Source organism: Sciurus carolinensis, chromosome 12, assembly GCF_902686445.1.
Source record: "Sciurus carolinensis chromosome 12, mSciCar1.2, whole genome shotgun sequence".
In the NCBI taxonomy this organism is placed as follows: Eukaryota; Metazoa; Chordata; class Mammalia; order Rodentia; family Sciuridae; genus Sciurus; species Sciurus carolinensis.
In genome coordinates, this window is record NC_062224.1 from 26,246,879 (window position 1) to 26,267,822 (window position 20,944).

At 34.4% G+C, this 20,944-nt stretch overlaps 1 protein-coding gene across 1 annotated transcript in view; it reads right to left on the reverse strand.

Annotated features, from left to right (window-relative positions):
* Malrd1 (MAM and LDL receptor class A domain containing 1) overlaps window positions 1–20,944 on the reverse strand; it is a 686,047-nt gene that overhangs the window by 573,843 nt on the left and 91,260 nt on the right. Inside the window, exons 9-11 of the mRNA XM_047521295.1 lie at window positions 20,168–20,260; window positions 18,251–18,458; window positions 3,000–3,146 (exon numbers count right to left, since the gene is read on the reverse strand). Coding sequence (XP_047377251.1) covers window positions 3,000–3,146; window positions 18,251–18,458; window positions 20,168–20,260 — 448 coding nt within the window. The remainder of the gene's footprint in view (window positions 1–2,999; window positions 3,147–18,250; window positions 18,459–20,167; window positions 20,261–20,944) is intronic.

Here is a 20,944-nt window from a genome sequence, read left to right on the forward strand (position 1 = left end):
GTTCTATGAGCACACATAGAAGTAGGAGATAATTATGAGAGTTGCCTATTTGGATGTTTAACAGGATACCAGAAATGGGAAAAACAAAACCAAGCAAAGAGGGAAGAAAAATCAAGACTTAGTAACAACAACAACAAAACCACACACACACAGACACATCAACCCATTCAGTTTTTGTGTAAAGTTTCACATTGAAGGTGCATGAAAAATAAAATAAAAAAAAATACTAAAGATTAGTTTAAAAAGCTGTAATCTATAAACTCAAAGCAAGAATCAAATAGACTAGAGTTCCATTGCCTTAGACATGGAAAATATTGAACTCTACTGAACTACCCTAAAAATTTCCTTTTCACTTCTTCCTGTCTCATTGTGGACCTAATTTTCTTTCTTTCTCATCTGAGATTTAAAACACAACTGATTACTGATTATCTTCAGGTTTTATTAATGGCAATCATGGATAAAGAGGTGTTGAGTCTATGATTCAGATTACATATATGTAATATACGTTTTATATATGTGTATATATATGTATATATGTACATATACATATACACTCACACACACACACATATATATACACACACACACACACACACACACACTAAGTATACACACACACATATTTGAAAATGGTGGCACATGCCTGTAATCCCAGAGGCCCAGGAGCCTGAAGCAGGAAGTTTGCAATTTCAAAGCCAGACTCAGCAACTAAGTGAGGCTAAGCAACTCAGTGAGACCCTATCTCAAAAAGGGGCTGGGGGTATAGGTCAGTGGTTAAGCACCCCTGGGTTTAATCCCCAGTACCAAAAACAAACAAACAAACAAACAAAATATATATATATATATATAATATATATATATATATAATTTTATATAATTTTATAATTTATATATAATTTTATAAATTATATATATATAATTTTTTGCTGGGCCCTTTATAAAGTGAGAAATACTGCAATTCAACCCTTTTACTATGAATGATAGATAGGAGCTCCTCCCAATTTTATCCATTATATTGTTATCTCTCAACATTATTTGCATCACAGGAAAAGATGACTAGGCTTTTCAATATTTAATACAGAGGCTGCATCAAACCTTTCTTTAGCACAAATTATAAATAATAAGATGGCAAATGTCTGAAGGTGAATTATAAGTGTTTTTTAGTCATGTACTTAGTGAGATTCCTGCATTCCTACTAAAATGAACAAAATCTATTCATGTTTATTGAACTCTTACTCTGAAAAATCTTAAGAATGATTTATCTAATTCTCATAATTCTCCATGAAAGTATGTTTATTTTTCCTTATTTTCTAGCTAACAAAACTGAAGTACTTTGCGTGCAGTGTCAACACCATGACTTAATCCAGGGCTGCCCATGCTCTTCATGACCCTACAAGGATAAAGGTCCCATCCGACCACTAGAGTGTAGATTCCCAGCTTCCTCAGGGGAATCACTGCCTTCATTATCTCATTGACAGTTCTTCAACACATCCATATCTTTTCTACCCTCTCCTCTTTGCTCTTCTGCTTTTAGAACAAATATGATTGGTCACATGCTTTAATCTGAGGAATCAGGTCTCCATTATCCTGCAGGCAAATTTCAAATTCCTAGGCACCTCTGCATTTATTTTTATACTCCATGTCTCATCATATGCATCTCACCCAGAACTACACACAGCTCTCCCATCCACTTTTAGTATATTTCCACTAATTAGACCATGTTCCCCACCATCTCCCCTTAATTCCTTACATCTGCCTTCCTGACTGCATTACATTTCCCATCAGTGCTCAGTTCAGGACTCATCTCCCTCAGTAAGGCATCTCAAATTCACTTTAATCAATCTCCATGCCCTGTAAAGCATTTATCATACCCTAGGGCAAACTTTACTCATCTGCTTCATCTACCATGGCTTCCACGCTCAGGTCTAGTCTCTGCTGTGTACTCAATAATGGGTTTAAACAAAGAAAAATGAACCAAACATCATATGAGCTAATGTACCATATAGTTCTAATTTCTGATATTCTCCTTTCTTTTAAACTTTAAACTTAAACCATTCTGCCACAAAATCTTACAGAAAAAAAAAAAAAAAAAAGACTGGCACAAGAAACAACAATCACATGCTATTAAAGAATGACTGTTTAAAGTTGTAACCAATGGATGATCAGTTTCTCTCCCTATTCTTTCACAACAATCCACAAACCCCAATTTCCAATTATTGTAATTAAAAAATCGCCAACATTTATTTTTGACACATTTCTTTGGAAGTTTCAAAAGTGGGATAATGCTCACTGAACTTGAAAGAGGATCGACCATACTGGTATGTGATTACAAAGTTAATATGAAACTATAGCATATGAGCAACAGTATTAGATGCCATAAAAAAGTAAACAAAGAGAAAAAGGGGAAAAAAGTCTGATTTTCTTGGAGTTTCACAAACCACTTTTGGAATGTTATATGTAGTTATAGCTCTTCAATTTTCAGAGGAAATGTAAAAAATATAATGCTGGTTCAAAATATATGAGAAAGAAGTTCGATTGTTTGTTATAAAGAAGTCTCAAGTGTGATTAAATTGCATTCAAATATTTTCAGATTTATTTTATAGATAGTGCTAAATCTCTGCTCTGTTCCCAAAGAGAAGATTAGACTATTTTTCTTTTCTGTTTTGCAAAAAAAAATTGGATTGCTCAAAAGGAAAGCAAGGCTACTAAACAGGATTCCCGAGTAAAAAAGGGAATTATCAGAAAACTTCTCTCCCCATTTAAACCTTCAATCCAACCTTTTAAGAAAACGAAAAATGTTCATTATTAAAAAAAAAAAAAAAGTTCCTTTTTAGAAGCTCAAGTAACAACAAATTTTTAAGTTGGGCAGGAGGGTTCAAGGCAAGACAAACCACAGTCACATTTGTATACTTTGTAGAGAGAAATGAAAATACACAGTATCATTATTCTGCAACAAGAAAGAACAAAAGTTAATTTTTCAAAAGAGGAAGACGTCCTACCATGATTTGTGTTTGCTATGAGATCAGCTTTAGGAAAATGGTGCTCTCCATTGCTCAATCCCTTCACCACCTCCCAGTGGGACTCTTCTGTGAGAAATGGCTCCCAGCCACAGAAACCAGACTCAAAGTCACAGGTGAGATGATTCACTATTAGAGAAGGAAAAGAAAACAGGTGAGCAGAAATGAAGTTAGGTTGTTGGTAGAGCACACACTCTAACCTATAAACTTGGAGGTCAGTATAATCATTCTGCTTTGTAGTAAACATTTTCTAATGATCAGAATAACTTTCCTTTTTCTGATCTCACACGTTTAACACGTTATGTGTGAAGCCTGGCTCTTCTACATGCTTCTATCGACACGTCTGGCACATTTCATCCTAACTGGCTGTGTCCATTGTATTTAATGACACCAGGTGAAACTCCAGAGCTTTTCACAGAGTTACTAATTCACCTGTCAAGTAGAAATCTCCTGAGATGATAGTTTTAAAAAATCCATTTGAAAGAGGGGAATTTAAATTAATCCTGGACACCTGAAGAACTTGAGGTCCGTATCTCAATTCTTTGTTTCATTATTCCATTTGTAACACGTCTTCCAAATTAAATGTCTTGCCATTTTGGAATTGCAGAGAAATTAGATAATCTGAACTTTGCTTTTCTTCTCTTAATTTATAATTAGAAAGTTGGCAAATACTTAAATTACTACACGTACTATTAAAGAACTAGTTCTAAGGGAAGTCCAGGTTTAGGGTAAGTGTAATAGACATCTTTGCCAGTTCTGACATCAAATTAGTGAGGAAAACAGCAGGTTCCAGAGTACTTGGTAATAAACTAGAAATTCCAACAATTTAAGTTTCTGAGAAGTTAGCTCTGATTGCTTAAGTTTCCTTTTCCTAGAATAAGAATCATAGTAACAGCCCATCTTAGGTATTAGTTTTGTGGATAAATTAATATTATTCATTTTAAAACTTATTTCTGAAATTTCCCTTTCATTACACAGAGGCATTTTGTAACCATGAGGAAAGAAAGAGAAATAACATAATCATTTGCTAGAAAACAACAAAGTTTTGAAAATCAGAATGCTGTCATCTTAAATAACAATAGTCACTTGCCACTGCACTCCAAATATGTGTCAGAAATTTTACATATGTTAACTTTCTATCCCACAAGTATCGTGTATAGAAAATACAATTTTCCCCCAAAGAGCAAAATGGAACTCAGAATTCCAAGCAACTGACCTGTGGTAAGTTTTAGTAAATAGCACACCTAGACATTGAACCTGCGACTCTCTGACAGCAAAGCTTAAACTATGAATTGTCCCTAAACGAGGTCCCCTAATTAAAAAGACTCATTACCATGTGCTTACTTCTGACCATTATTTTCAATTTTCAATAGTGTGCCCAATTTGGCTGGCCTATGGAATAAGCTCATCACACCTTAATACTCAAAGGCAGTGAAGGGAAGGGGCAGCATAGACAAAGGAGATGGTGTTGCGGGGGTGGATAAAGACATTAAATAAAGAAGAATTGACTTGGGGTAACCTGTGGGTTGGACAGGAAGTCTGATTTTTAACAGACACAAAGTCAGTAGGAGGGAAAGAGAATCAGACAAAGCAAATCCAGAAATAACTTCCACAGGAGGGGAAGCATTTGGGGTGCAGAAAATGACTTTCGGAGAAAGTGACTATAGCAGCATTCCCCACTGCCAGGGAAAGCAAGAGCTTGTCCTGCCAGAGAAGAGACTTCCAGTGCACCTCTGTGTTGTGACCTGGGAGAGCATCACCAGGGGCACCAGGAAAAGTGGCTGCCAGCTGAGTTTCGGCAGCCTGGAAAGTGTGTGCTCAGTGCTACCTGAGAGGGCGGCCATCTGCTCCCTTCCTATGACCAGGGAAAGATTATGCTCATGCGGCCACATGTCCTGCCTGCAAAAGTGCCCCAATACCCAGCATGCTGCCACCACCAGGAGATAGGAGATAGGGAACTCTAGCAGATGACCAGAAAATTCCCAGAAGGTGCCTGAACCAGAGAAATTGAAACCAACACAAAGAAAATTTTGCCTGGACCATTCAGGATCTGGATCCCAAGGGAGAAATCTCCCATTGTTGCTGGCACTATAGCAGATGCAAGGGAGCATGTGCACTCCAGGCAGATACCAGGTATTTTATATTTAGAGCAATGAAGGTGAAACCTGTGGAGATTTTGTTCTGACACCCTTAAAGTGAATTTTACTAGAGATCCAGACGCTCTGCAGAGACCAGCATCCCCCTGCCACAGGTTTGGGGGAGATAGAGCAATTCTCAAACACCCACCAAGCAGCTCCAAAGTTCCATCTAGACTAAACCCCAATTACTGAAACCTCCAGTTTATAACTGCAATACATCTACCTTGGAAACACAATTCGCCAATACCCAAATTGTGCAACCCCATCCTATACCAGGAGCCTGGAAGCTGAGATCTACCACAACCAATTTTTCCTCCTAACAACAAAGGCTTAACAGCCCCCAATGCCCAACTCAAGGTCTACAAAACCAAAAACAAATACCAAGAGAGAAAAATCCATCCTTACCAACGGTTTCGATCACCACATCAGAAATAAGCCCTTTATTTCTCAGCAAGAATTTTTATTTTCTAATTTCTTTCTTTCCTCATTCCTTTTGTCTTTTCTAAATACTCCATCTTTTAATCTATTTTTGTTCTATTTTCTCAATTTTAGCTTTACAAATTCTTTTCAAACATCATTTCATTGTATTACTTTTACTTTTTTCCATTATGTATGATTTTGTGTGCATGTATGTGGGTGTGTGTTGGGGGATGTGTAGTCACTATGCAGATGGATTGGAAAAGTGTATGTATATTCATATATTTTCACTTTCACTAATTGCTTCCTTTAGCACCTGGTTATTATTAAGTCTTCATTTGTCTTAAGTGGGGTTCAATTATACACGGGTTTCAGCTATTTTGATCTTGTAGTTGCTGGTTTGTCCATATCTCTGTTCTTATCCCTCTTATCTCTCCATCATCATTCTCTTCCTCTACTAATAGTCAAATTTTCCTGTTCTCATGTCCTCTCTTTCTTTATTAGTTTCTATAAATCTTTTATTCCTCCTTTTTTATAGTCAACATCTAGTACCTACCACCTGCCTCTTGTTTGATCACTTCTTTAAAATATTTCAAACTTTCACCTTCCCACCCTATTTTCTTTTTGCTTAAGAAAATGTGATCAAATTAAATAACAGAATTAGATAGTTTATGTATTTCATACACCATTCATGTTGATTAATAAAGTGGATGACATAATGGATACCTAAGGTTGAATGCCTGATCTAGTCCACAATATTTTATTGCCAGTATTGACTGATGTTAAATTCAGATCCTCCATTCCTATATAGGTGGCAATTATATAACAGATGTCAAAGTAGACATGTACATTTAACTCAAAACTAAACTCCCCCCACCAAGAGGGACTGGAAAATGATTGCAACTGTTTAAGGCCAGAGATCCTGCTGCCAAGAAACACTCTCAACCCAGTCAAGCAACAGTGAATCTCACACCACACAAGATCTAACTCCACCTGGGCCTTAACATTACTTTAGCTTATAGAATTGGGGAGCCAAAAACCCCAAACCAAAAACCAGGCCCCAAGGAGGAACAACCAGAGGGAACTTTAGGCCCCACCCCTTGAAATCTACTCATATATCAAAAATATAGAGAAATCCTAGAATAAAAAACTACAAATGTAAGAACACATACATAAAGAAGAAGGGGAATTCATCTCAATTGTTGCTCAAGTCCAGGACCTCTGAAAACATGAGGAAACAGGCAAACAAATCTTCCCCTAAATATCACAACCACCCCAACAAAGGACCCCACAAATATAAAAGTGGATGACATATCAGAGAAAGATTATAAAAAATGGATTATTAAAATGTTCAATGAAGTAAGAGATCTAAATAACAAATTAAAAGAGCAAATACAGGAGACAAAAGACTATTTCAACAAAGAGGTAGAAGTATTTAAAAGAAATCAATCACAACTCCTAGAAATAAAAGGTACAATGAATCATATTAACAATTCACTTGAAAGCTTCACCAATGGTTTAGATTTCATAGAAACTAGAAGTTCAGCTCTTGAACATGGAACCTCAGGCTCTGAAGACAAGATATATGCATTTAAGTACAAAGAATACAGTAAAGGGGAAAATATTGGAACAAGATCAGAATACACAGGAACTCTGGAACAACATCAAGAGATCAAACCTGAGTATCTTTGAGATACCAGAGAACATGGAGATACAAGCTAAAAGTATTAAGAGCATTTTCAATGTGACAGTCAAAGAGAACTTTCCCCCATCAGAAAAGAGATAGACATCCACATACAGGAAGCATACAGGACCCCAAAACTTGTTTATAAGAAAACTTCTCCAAGACACATTATAATCAAAATGACTAACATAGAAAATAAAGAATATTAAAACTGCAAAAGAGAAACAACAGGTCACATTTAGAGGCAAACAAGTCCCACTTCTGACTTCTCAACTCCGATAATACAAGGAAGGAGGTCCCAGAATGAGATTTTATAAGCTCTCAAACAATTGCTAACCAAGATTTCTATGCCTAGCAAAGCTCTCTATCATATTTGATAGGGAAATAAAAAGTTTCTATGACAAGAATAAACTATAAGTATTTGTGATACCAATTCAACACTATAAAGAATTCTGAAAGATAAACCGAACAGAGAGGAACCAAAAAACAAATCCCAAAACTCCCAAATAGATGAAGAACAATAGATGACTAATCATCTAAACAAGAATCAAGACAGAATTAAACATACTAAAAAATCAAAATGGCAATAAACCACAATACATATGCATAACAACAGTGAATATAAATGGTCTCAACTCTTCAACCGAAAGACATAGATTAGCAGAATGGATCAAAAAACAAGATTTGACTATGTGCTATTTGAAAAAGACTCATCTTATAAGAAAAGGCATTCTCAGGATAAAGGTAAAAGGATTGAAAATAATATTCCATGTGAATGGAATCTGTAAATAGTGGGAGTACTTATTCTCATATTTGACAAAGTTGATTTGAAGCAACAATTAATCAAGAGACAAAGACCAATACATCTTGGTAAAGGGAACAATCCAGCAAGAAGATATAATGGATAATAAATACATATGCCCAAAATGTCAATGCACACAATTACACTAAAAAAATACTCCTGGACATTAATCTCAGATATGCACCCAATAAAATAATACTGGGTGACTTCAAATTAGACCATATTCTGTAAACCTTAGCAAACACAAAAATTTTAAAAAATAAAAATCCATATAATCCCAGGCATCCTATCAGCCCATAACAATACTCTTTCAAATTAAGAATGAATCAAAAAAGAAATGAAAGAAGATATACAGAAATTCGTAGAAACCAATGAAATAAATATATAACATATCAAAATCTCTGGGACAGAATGAAAGCAATAGTAAGAGGAAAATTTCTTACATTGAGCATCTATATCAAAAACAATAGATCACAAATAAATAAGCTTATGATCCACCTCAAGGCCTTAGACAAAGAAGAACGACTAACTCCAAAATCAATAGAACACAGGAAATAATAAAGATAAGAGACATAATTGATAAAATCAAGGATAAAAACAATACACAGGATCAATGGAACAAAGAGTTATTTCTTTTAAAAGATAACTTGGATTGATAAATCCCTAGACACAAAACCCAAAACAAAAGAGAGAAGACCCAAATCAACAAAATCATAGATGAAAAAGGAGATGTCCCAACAGACACTTCTGAAATTCAGAGGATCATTAGAAACTATTTTGAAAATTTATATCCAAATAAACTGCAAAATCAAATAGACATTTACAAATTTCTAGGCACATATGACCTGCCCAAATTGAAACAGGAAGATACAGAAAATCTAAATAGACCAATATCAAGTAATGAAATTTAAAAAGCAATTAAAAGCTTACTAACAAAGAAAAGTCCAGGAAAAGGTGGATTCTCAACTTAGTTCTACTACCCCTTTAAAAAAGAGCCCCAGTCTTCTTCAAATTATTCCATATAATTGAAACGGAAGTAACACTCCCAAATACATCCTACGAAACCAGTATAACCCTAATTACAAAAACCAGACAAAGACATATGTAGGAAAGAAAACTACAAATCTCCATGATGAACTTAGATTTAAAAGTCCTTAATACGATATTAGCAAACCACATTCAAAAACACATTAAGAAGATAATACGTCACAACCAAGTGGGTTTCATCCCAGGGATGAAAGATTGGTTCAGCCTATGCAAATCAATAAATGTATTTCATCACAGAAATAGAATTAAGAACAAGAACCATATGATCATCTTAATAGAGGCAGAAAAAAGTCTTTGAAAAATAAAATAAATATTCATGTTAAAAACACCTGAGACACTAGAGATAGAAGGAATTTACCTCAAGATTAGAGAGGCCATATATGGGAAACCCAAAGTCAACATCATACTGAATGGAGAAAAATAGAAAGCTTTTCCTCCAAAATCAATAACAAGTTAAGGATGTACACTCTCACTGTTTCTATTCAATACAGTTCTCAAAACTCAAACCAGAGCAATCAGACAAGAGAGGGAAATTAAAGGAATACAAATACAAAAAGAAGAAGACAAACTATCACTGTTTGCAGATGACATGATACTAAATCTAGAAGACCTAAAATATATCACCAGAAAACTAGTAGAACTGATAAATGAATTTAGCAAAGTAGCAAGATACAAGAACAATACTCATAAGTTAATAGCTTTTTTAAGCTCCAACATTGATTCAGCTGAGAAAGAAATCAGAAAATCACTCCTTTCACAATATCTTAAAAATATGTGTATACATACATACCTGGGAAATAATCTAACCAAGGAAATGAAAGATCTCTACAATGAAAACTATTCAACACTGAAAAGGAAATAGAAGAAGACCTTAGAAGACAGAAAGACCTCCCATGTTCTTGGATAGGCAGAATTAATATTGTCAAAACGACCATACTACCAAAAGTAATTTACACATTCAAGGTTATCCCCATCAAAATTTCAATGACATTGTTTCAATGACTAGGGGGCGGGGGACAGTTCTTAAAGTCATTTGGAAGAATAAGAGACCCAGAAGAGCCAAAGCAATTTTGAATAAGTAATGCAGGAGGCATCATAAAATCCATCTCAACTCAGATTCTGCAGAGCTGTAGTAGCAAAAACAGCATGGTATTGTCATCAAAATAGACATGGAGACCATTGGAATAGAATAGAAAACACAGAGACAAATCTACCTGCTTACTGTCATCTGGAACTTGATACAGGTACCAAAAATATATGTTGGAGAAAAGATGGCCTTTTTTAACAAATGGTGCTGGGAAAACTGGATATCTCTAAGTAGTAGAATGAAATTAGATCCCTATCTTTAACCCTACACAAGAGTCAAGTCAAATTGAATCAAAGATTTAGGATTTAGACCTGAAACCTTGCAACTATTAAAAGAAAACATAGAGTCAACAGTTCATCATATAGGTATAGGCAATGACTTCCTCAACAAGACCCCTAATGCTCAAGAAAGAAAAAAAAAAAAAAAAAAAAGCCATGAATCAATAAGTGGGATGCCATAAAATTAAAGAGTTTCTACACAGCAAAGGAAATAATCTAGAGAGTGAAGAGAGAGCCTATGGAATGGAAAAAAAAATCTTTGCTAGCTACTCCTACCAATATTTAAATGACACAAATTATTTTTGTAAAGAACACAGAAAACTCAATGCCAAAAAAAAAAAAAAAAAAACAATAAATGGACAAAATAACCAAACAAAACAAAGCAGCATGGAGATTCCTCAAGAAAACTAAGAATGGAACCACCATATGACCCATCTATCCCACTCCTTGATATTTATCCAAAAGAACTAAAATCAGCATACTACAGCAAAACAGCCACTACAATGTTTATAGCAGCACAATAGCCAAATTATGAAATCAACCCAGATCCCTATCAATAAATGAATGTACCAAGAAAATGTGGGATATATGCACAATTGAGTTTTAAATTGAGAAATAAAGAAAAATGAAATAATGGCATTTGTCATAAATGAATGGAAATGGAGAAAATCATGCTAAATTAAATAAGCCAGACTCAGAAAAATTAAGGGTCCAAAGTTTTCTCTCATGTGGAAATTAAAACAAAATAAGGTAAAGAAGGCATAATAAAGTGGAAGGGGCTTGGATGTCATAAAGGTACAAGAAAGATCTGCAGAGTAGAAACAGGAGAATGAGAGGGAGGGAGTAAAGAAGGGAAAGGGGAAAATATGGAATGAATCAAATGCAATCATATTATATACATATACAAATGTACTAAAGGGAATATTTCCTTCATGCATATGTAGAAAGCACTAATCAAAAATAAATGCACAAGGGAGTGAAAAGAAAATCAGTAGAGTAGAGGAGGGAGCAAGGGGGTAGGAAAAAGAGGTGAAGAGGATTCAAATCAAATTTTTGTATGTATACTTTTGTCAAAAGGAACCCCAAACAATGTGTAATTATCATAGTCTAATAAAAAAAAAATGGAAGAACCAAGGTTTGCCAGGAGTTACCGGAAGTTTACCAAGAAGCAGAATAGGATCCTTCCCTAGAAACACTAAGGGAACTTGGCCTTGCCAACATCATGATTTCAGACTTCTGTCCCTCAGAATTAGAAAAAAAAAAAATTACATCACTTTAAGTCACCCATATTGTGCCATTTCATTACAGCAGCTCTGAGAAAGTGATATAGACAGCGTCAATCCCATTTTCACTATGAGTTTTCTTTGTGATCTGTTTCATGAAAATTGGTCTTGTGGTAAACCCTAGCCAGGGCCTAGGAAAGATCGTTGTGCCAGGCAGTAAAATAGGAAGGACTCTAAATAATGTGATAACAAAGGAAATGGAGAGGGGAAGCTGGTCACTTCCCATGTCTCCAATCTTTAGATGAGGATCAAAGTAGAGCAAATTTGCTGAAAAATAAATGAATGTACTCAAATAGAAAAAAAAAATTCAAGTAACGTACACAAATGACAATGCACTTAAAAAAAAATCTGCATGTCAAGGAAATGTTAAGATCTCAAAGCCTTGCTTTTTCAGTCATATAATGGACATATGACAAAAGATTTATTTGTCTTTATAAGCAAATATTATTTTCTCCTCTGAATGAATTTCTCCCAAAATAAAAACAATTAAGCTGACTACCTTACAATAATGAAAATGTGTTGCGCATTACCAAATGGTGCACCAATATGGCGAGAAAGTGAGGTTCACATCTACTTAACTGGAAATCTATTGCTCCTGCATGTGTTTTTCTTTTCTCAGTTTTGGCTACAGCGTTCATAGGATACCACTGTTGATAAATGTTACACCTCAAAGGAAAGTCTGTTCTGTTTATTGACCCAGTCATAAGCACCTATAAACTAGCTGTGACTATCTCCTTGGAAATTTAAAGCATCTTCTGCTCAGTGCCTTGGTCCTCTGTGAGCTTTGCCAATGTCTAGGCCACCTCACATTTCACTTAAGTCTGTTGGCGGAGATCGGCAATATTCAAGATTCCCAATATATACCTGACTTCCAAAATATGTTAGGCATGTTTCAATGTCTTAGCTGTGGATTTAGCCAAGAAATTCTTCCACTGATTCCCCAGGGCATACCTAATTCTTAGAGACACACTTCCCTAACTTAGAAATATTCCAAGGATAAAATGACCACATGTCAGACTTGAGCCAGGGTTGGCCCAGTTTCTTCTTCTTGTTCTAGCATAATAATATCTCTTCTTTACTCTTTCACTTCCCCTGCTTGGGTAATAAATTTAATATTGCCCTGTTTGAGGTGATAAGTTATATATTGCTGCACAAAGGAAACAAGTCCATATAAACAATAATCTTCACTGCAGGAGACTGCTGAAGTAGACATTCTAATTCCTCAATAAGGCACTGATTTGAAAAGCATTAAGACCAATGAGAGTGAAAAAGGAAGGACCCACCTGACAGATGCATTGTCTATCTCATTCAGTCACAAGACATGAAAAAGCTTGCAAGTAAAAATAATTTTGGATGAATATATCTTGGAATTTTGGCTTTAGGACAAAAGTTCAAACCATTTCTTTGACTGACTATATGTTTTATCAGTTAAAATGTCAATCATGCTTTCCACAGAACACTAAACATCGCTGTCCTTTGAAAACTGAAATTAATTTTTAAAATCCATCTCCATAAAGATTTGTGACAACAATATAGTGCAAGCACCTCTGTAAAAGTTTTGGTGAATTGCTCAGCTATTTTTACCTCTGACATTTGTTCCAGTACATTTAAAGGAATTTTTTTTTAAAAGCTAAATATTCTAGAACTAAACTGCACTACAAAATATAAGTCCAATTCCAGTCCCTTAAGTTGAGGTTCTTCAATTAATAATATTTCCCCTACATAATTCAAAAAGTCGAAGGTGAAGTAATAAATACCTGAAGAAAGCCAGGAGGATCAAATGCATACTGGCAACTATTAACCACCCATCATATTAAGTACATTAAATATTAGTGAAATCTAAAAACTATGATCTGTGTTATAAATAAATTGCATTACTTATAAATAGGCGTTTTGATGATTTTGTGGCTTTTCTTTTAATTTTCTTTGATTATTGAATAGACTTCATTATCTCTAAACAGAGCATGAGCTATGATGCTATTCACCACTTCAGAAAAATTTCTCTTAGATTTTATCATTTAGAGCAATGTTCTCAGATTAAGAGAAAGCTATCTCTTACATATTTAACCATGGTAGCATATGGGCACAAGAGAAATAATTTCACTGTGGCAGCTGAGAAAAATTCCAGATCATAGAAATTAAAGTATTTATGAATCCTCCAGTTCAGTTCTCTATTATAAAAGAAATAAAAGCTATGTATGGGAAGTGAATGGGGAACATGTCATTAAGTGAGCATGTATTAGATTTTAATGAATATAATTATAAATATTTTGTTAATATTTATTGAAAATTCATAAGGATCATTGATATCTGAAACTATATAGATGAATATAGTCTTTCCCTTCCCCTCAGGAAATATTTTAGTATTCAACAATTATTTTTTCTAAATGTGAGATACTTCTAATGACAATATGATAGTTAAAAATTAAATGCATTGCATTTAATTTACATTTATTTCACTTGAATATTATGCCAATTTCCTTGTGAATATTTACAAGTCATACTAACATTTAAAATTATCTGGAAGTTCCACATTTCAAAAAAAGTTGTTTCCCACAGAATTTCCCAAACCATTTCAGCTTCAACACAGATCTATCCATCCTTCCATATTTTTTGGATCACAGTGGAAAATAATTTATATATAATCTTTTCCACGTATCATTATTGAAAATCGTGTGTGTGTGTGTGTGTGTGTGTGTGTGCGCGCGTGTGTGTGTATGAATATATTTTATTGTGGTGAAACTTCCATGACAAAATTTACTTTTAAATAATTATAAATGCAAAGTTCTGTAGCATTAAGTATATTCCCGTGACTGAGGAACCATTCCACATACATCTTTAGAACTTTTATCTCCTCAAACTGAAACTCCACACCCATTTAACCCCAACTCCATCATCCCTTCCCCTCAGTTCAGCAACCACCATCTAACCTCCTGTTTCCATGAAGCTGACTAGTTTAGGTTCCTTTTAAAAACACAACCATACACTATTTTCTTCTGTGTCTGAATTATTTCACTTACCACAATATAGTCAAGGTTCATCTATGTTGTACTATGTGTCTGAATATTAAATCTATTTCATGTGTAAATTGTTTATCTCATGTAGACCTTTAGATCTGTTTGGCACATGCTATATTTTAATTATTCTGATAGAAGTGTTTTTAAACCTATTTCATATATTTTATTTTTTTCCAAGCTCATTGATGTATAGTGGACAACACTGTATATATGTATATACATTATAATTATATATGTGTGTGTGTGTTGTGTGGGTATAGTGAACTATTTACCAAATCAAGTTAACTAACACACCCATGACCTTTTGTACTTTGTGTTTGTGTACATGTGTGTGCACACATGTACACATGTGTTGAGAATACTAAGATCTGCTCTCTGAGCAAATTTCAAGTGTACAAGAGTAATACTAACTATACCACCATTCTGTACACCAGATCATCAGAATTTCATAAATCTGTTCCTGAAAGTTAGTACCTTTGACCAACATCTCCCCATTTTCCCAACCCTCAGTCCCTGGCAACAACTGTTGGACTTTGTTTCTGAGTTTAATTTTTTCGAGATGCACCTATACATGCTATCATTTGGTATTTCCTCTGTCTGCTTCATTTCACTTAGCGTAACGTCTTCCAGATTCATCCTTGTTGTTGCACATAAAGGGACTTCCTCCTCTTCATTAATAAATAAAATTCATATGTAGCTCCCTTTTTGATTCCCAGGCTGAGGTTGTCACCATCTCTTGACTACAGGGAGTCAGGTTGAGGTGAACACAGGAATGCAGATATATTTGAATCGTCACTGTCTTCATTTTATACAGGATCCTGCTAATAAACAGTAGGAGTCTATTGTTTGGTATTACATGACACTCTTGGGGCCTGGTGAAATCATGAGTGTAGACTTCGGTCTTGAGAGCCTTTTGACTATTTTGCCTTTAGTTTTTATGTGAATGTTTTTATATGCCATCTGTTTCTTCCTTCAGCTGTCCTCATTTTCAAAGTCTCTTTGGCACAGTGGTTCTCAAAGTTTAACATTCAAATGCATCACCTGGGACACTGTTACAACGCAGATTTTCGATCTAGAGAGTTGTGTTAGAGCCTGAGGTTCTGTCTTTTTGAACCTGTTCCCTGATGCTGCCGCTGCTGGAGTCCATGTAGTTACAGGACAGCAGCAAAAACATCAGCAATCCCTGCCACCCTTTCAGTTACCTGTTTTTGAAAAGCCGCTGGGCTAGAAGCTCAGAAAGTACATTTATCAAAATAGTCCCTGAAAGTAAAGACAGCTTGGGACTGAAAGAGAAACGGAGTGTGCTGTTCAGGAAATGCACACTGGTTACAGAGCACCAACTGACAATCTTCGCAAGTTTAGTGTTTACTAAGTCCCCAACATGTGGAAAGTATTCTTGGAGTTCCTTAAGTTGTATATTTGAGCTATACCACCTTAGACATTCACTCTAAAGTGAAATAAAAAGAAAAAAATGAAGGCATTTTGTTTGTGCTCTAGACACTTGGAGATTAAGACAACAACAACAACTTTGTACTACAAATTCAAATTTGTAAAACATAAATTTAGAAGTGTATGTAAAATGTTTCAAAGTGTTTTTAAATTGAAGCTTCTTGTTTTATAAGACTATATATGAATATATGTATATATCTATATGCACAATTATATTAAATTAGTACAAAAAGTATGTATCTATATCAATTCTAATAATTGAATTCTATGTAATTTCCCCAGAGCAAAAGTAATTACACAAATATTTATATGAAAGATTCATTTTGGCATCAAAATATGTGAATACATACACATAAAGTATATGTTATATGACTGTAATTTTATGTCATATCCCCTCTATTGAGTTGATCTCAACCAAGTAAACATGAGAAGTTTTCATTGGACAAGTGAGAGGTTACATTATTGGGGACGCTTAAAAGACCAAGTGAAACTATGTTGAAAAACAGCTATCTATCCTGCATTCACCTAAGGAAATAGCAGGATGATACTGAGATCTACTGTATTGAAAAAAAAAATGCCAGTTTAGCAGTCAATGAAACTTCAATAATGTAGAGGAAATTGAACACTATGTCCAAACATCAAGTGCTAAAATCAACTAATACTCCAGACAGGAATTTTACTAAGAAAACCTGTAAAAGGAAGATAACATAGAACCATTTACTACAGGGAAAAAGAAAAAAAAAAAAAAAAAAAAAAAAAACAGAAGGAAAGAAGTTAAGTTTCCAAATGTTTAATTGCAAAGAAATATGTAGTTTTTCAGTTGTTTAAATCAAGAAGCTGTCAAAAAGATGAATTTCCCCAACAGAAATGAACCAAAATGTCTCTTAAAAAATTTAAATTTAATAAAGCATAGAAAGGAATATGACATATTTCAGAGAAATAAACTCTCCTCACTTTATTCTTTTTGAATGCAAGAAGAAAGCTACCTAAAAGCTCTACTGAGATCACATTGGTCAGTAGCTTATTTGACTTAATAAGTGAGGTGTTTGAAAAATAAATTGAATTGCTGGTTACAATCAGGCCAGAGGATTTCTCCCTTGTTTTCCCATCATCTCCTTGAAGTGTCCCTCTTTACTGCTCTTAATAAAATCCTTACTTCCCCCACCAGGAGAAGCATACAGTACAAAGATCTTTTCATTATAAAGGTGACATTTATCTTACTGCAATATTTCTTCCTGATCAACAAAATATCTCACTAAAATGAAGTGCAGCAGCTAAATAAATGACAAAATTTTAATATATTTTTTAAAAAACCCTTACTTGTGGTACAGTAAGAATAGATTCATTTAGTTGGAAGTCATGGTTGCTAAAAAGACACAAGAATCTGAGTTGCTAAGTTACCTCAGATAAGACCCTTCATGTGCGTTGTAAATGAAATTTCATTTTATTTGAAATATGACTGGGTTTGAATAGTAATGGGATCTCTTGTCATCCTTCCTATCAAAGACTCTTCGTAAGAGGCCTGAAAGGAAGGTGTTGGTCTATTTTTGCCCTCATGACTGCCAACGGTATCTGAAGTGATTTCTATAGTCACAGTGACTGCCTTAGAGACAATGGTAGCCCTTCTCCTCTTTATTCTCTCTCTACTTCCAAGAGGAGAAAGAAAGAAAAAGAAAACATTTAACAAAGGCCAGCAACCCATAATTTGTGTATCCAAAGGGAAAGTGCAGAGGTTCCCTCTCACATTCATCTTTTTCTTGAACCAAAGTACATGTGCATTCACACACAATGACACAACATTAATTATAACTATTTATTTTTTGAACAAATAGGTTCTGCAAACTTAGCAACCAGCACCACAACATGAACATAGACACCACCAAAGGAATAATGCTAATAGTTTTAGAGTGAGAATGCATATTCATCTATGTCATAGAAATTGACTTTACCTTGATAGAAACCAAGGTTACTTAAAATTCAGCAGTGGTGGGGGAAAAAACTGGTCAACAAGTAAACTATTAGTTGACTTACAGCAAGTTGCTGCGTCTTCGTCACTCCCATCAGCGCAGTCCTGTCTTGAGTCACAGACTGAATCTTGGGTGATGCACTGCCCACTGGCACAGGAGAATTCCTCTGCAGAGCAAAGCTTTCTGGAGAGGGTCCCTCCACAGGCATAAACCCATAGCTGGTCAAGTCCAATAAAACTTCTCTGGCTCAAAATAACACCTTCAAAAACTATCTGCAGGGGAAAAATGATCAATTTATGAATTTATGAGCACTTTTAAAAGACAAAAACAAAAGCTAAAAAAGGACAGCAAAAATGAAATAGTAATTAAGAAAAGCTCCTGTTTAAAAGCAACCAAATGCAAATGATAACAAAGTTCCAATTTGAGAAATTTGACCCATACTCCTAAGACTAATGGGCTCTACTAAGGCCTCTGAAACACCACCTAGGATCACACCAATTCAGCATCTCATTTAACCATCTAAATGTTCTTGACCTGCAAATTTGTTACTTGGGCATCATCTTTACAGATCTTTCTTTCATTTTCAAGGCAAATAAAAACACTTTCATTACCTATACACAAAGAGTTATAACTGTATCTCTTTTTTAACTACTAAAATTAATATTTGAATGCATGAAAAGAAATATCAAGAAAATGAAAAGGGACACAATATGAAAAAGACAATTTTAGAGAATATAAAAATCAATCTTGCAGAAAAAACATGAGGGATATATATTTAAGAATTATTTTAGATTGACCTAATTTGCAAATATATTTAGTTTAGAAGATAATGTTGCATCTCAATCATGTTTAATCATAAGAAAACTTTGTTTACTGCTACACATCTTTCCATAATTAGTATCATATATACAATATATGTACACACATATTTTATATATATAATTGGGTTGACAGCTGTGCATTTTCACAGTAACAAAAGATCAGATATGCAAAATTAATAAGATTTGGGTTTTCAAAACTAGTAGAGATTAAATGTAAGTCTCGAAAGTCTGCCATTATTGAAAAACACATTTCATATGCATTTAGAAACCTATAATGACTCCCCAATTTATTTTCCTTACATTTTACTTTCTTTTACTATGAGTCAAATAACACTACAAACTTTAATCTTTGGTTCGGGAAAAGGAATGAAACTCATTGAGTATCTCTTTCCAAAGTTATAAAGATGAAATATCAGCTTAAAAAATTAAAATGGTGTCAAAATATTAACTTAATAGAAAATGATACGAACCTCAACTTTAATGGCCACAAATATGCTATGGTTCAGAAATTCCAAGTTCACAGCATATGGGATTCTAAAAGTCTACATAGTAAAATCTCAGTATTTTGGGGATTCATCCCTTTAACACATGGGAAACATATGAATGTGGTACTACTATAAAGGAATGAACTTGGTTTCTTAAGCTTTACACTGTGATTATTTCATACTCAACTCCAGTACACAAAATTGCAAATTAACTTTTTAAGGGATTAATCAACAGTCTCTCATTAAGCACGTGCATGTTGCAGATATATCTTGGTATAGACACAGTTATCCATGTGTTATAACTCTATGAACTAATATATTCAAAATATATGCATATATTCCACTGATTTTCAATACCACTTGAGTATCTGCTTCATAATGCAAGATGCTTTTCTGGGTGCAATGCATGGAGCTGGGGGCGGAGGTGGAGGAATACAAAAAGAATGAGCAAGCTTTGATCAAGAGTAGACACTCTCTTTGGTTCTTCTGCTCATGGGAAATTTGACCTGCTAAGGGTCAGGTCTAATGAAAAGAATGCAATTACTGTCCCCAAATGTACAAGTGTACATTTCTAATTTAAATATTAATTTAAATTTAACAATGGATGATAAATTCACTGCTGCAAAGCTAAATGTTAAACTTATGATAAAAATATTTGTTTATTTCCTGTGATACCTTAAATGTCTTCAGACCTTCTGGTATTAACACATTGGCTTTAGCCCATTTGCCATGAGTTGATGTATTAGACATCCACAATATTTCTTCTTCCTTTGATTTGAAGAAAAATACATTAGGCACTACTCAAATTCTAGCCTCACATTCATATATGTGCTCTTTGAATTACATTATACTATAGATTTCCTATTTGTATGGTATTAAATACTAGGAAATTTAAAATATTGATGGTAAGAAGGAATAAACAGAACAACATTTTTTAAAAACCAAGAATGTAATAAATGACTATATATTAAAGCTGCTTGGTCATTCAAGAGTATTAACAGAACAAAACTTCAAATGGCATCTCAAAAGAAATAAAGTAAACATACTGGCGAGGATGTGGGGACAAAGGTACACTCATACATTGCTGGTGGGGTTGCAAATTAATGCAGCCACTCTGGAAAGCAGTGTGGAGATTCCTTAGAAAACTTGGAATGGAACCACCATTTGATCCAGCTATCCCACTCCTTGGCCTACACCCAAAGGACTTAAAATCAGCATACTACAGAGATGCAGCCACATCAATGTTCATAGCTACTCAATTCACAATAGCCAGATTGTGGAACTAACCTAGATACCCTTCAATTGATAAATGGATAAAGAAACTGTGGTATATATATATATATATATATATATATATATATATATATATACAATGGAATATTACCCAGCCATAAAGAATAATAAAATTATGGCATTGGCAGGCAAATGGATGCAATTGGAGAATATCGTGCT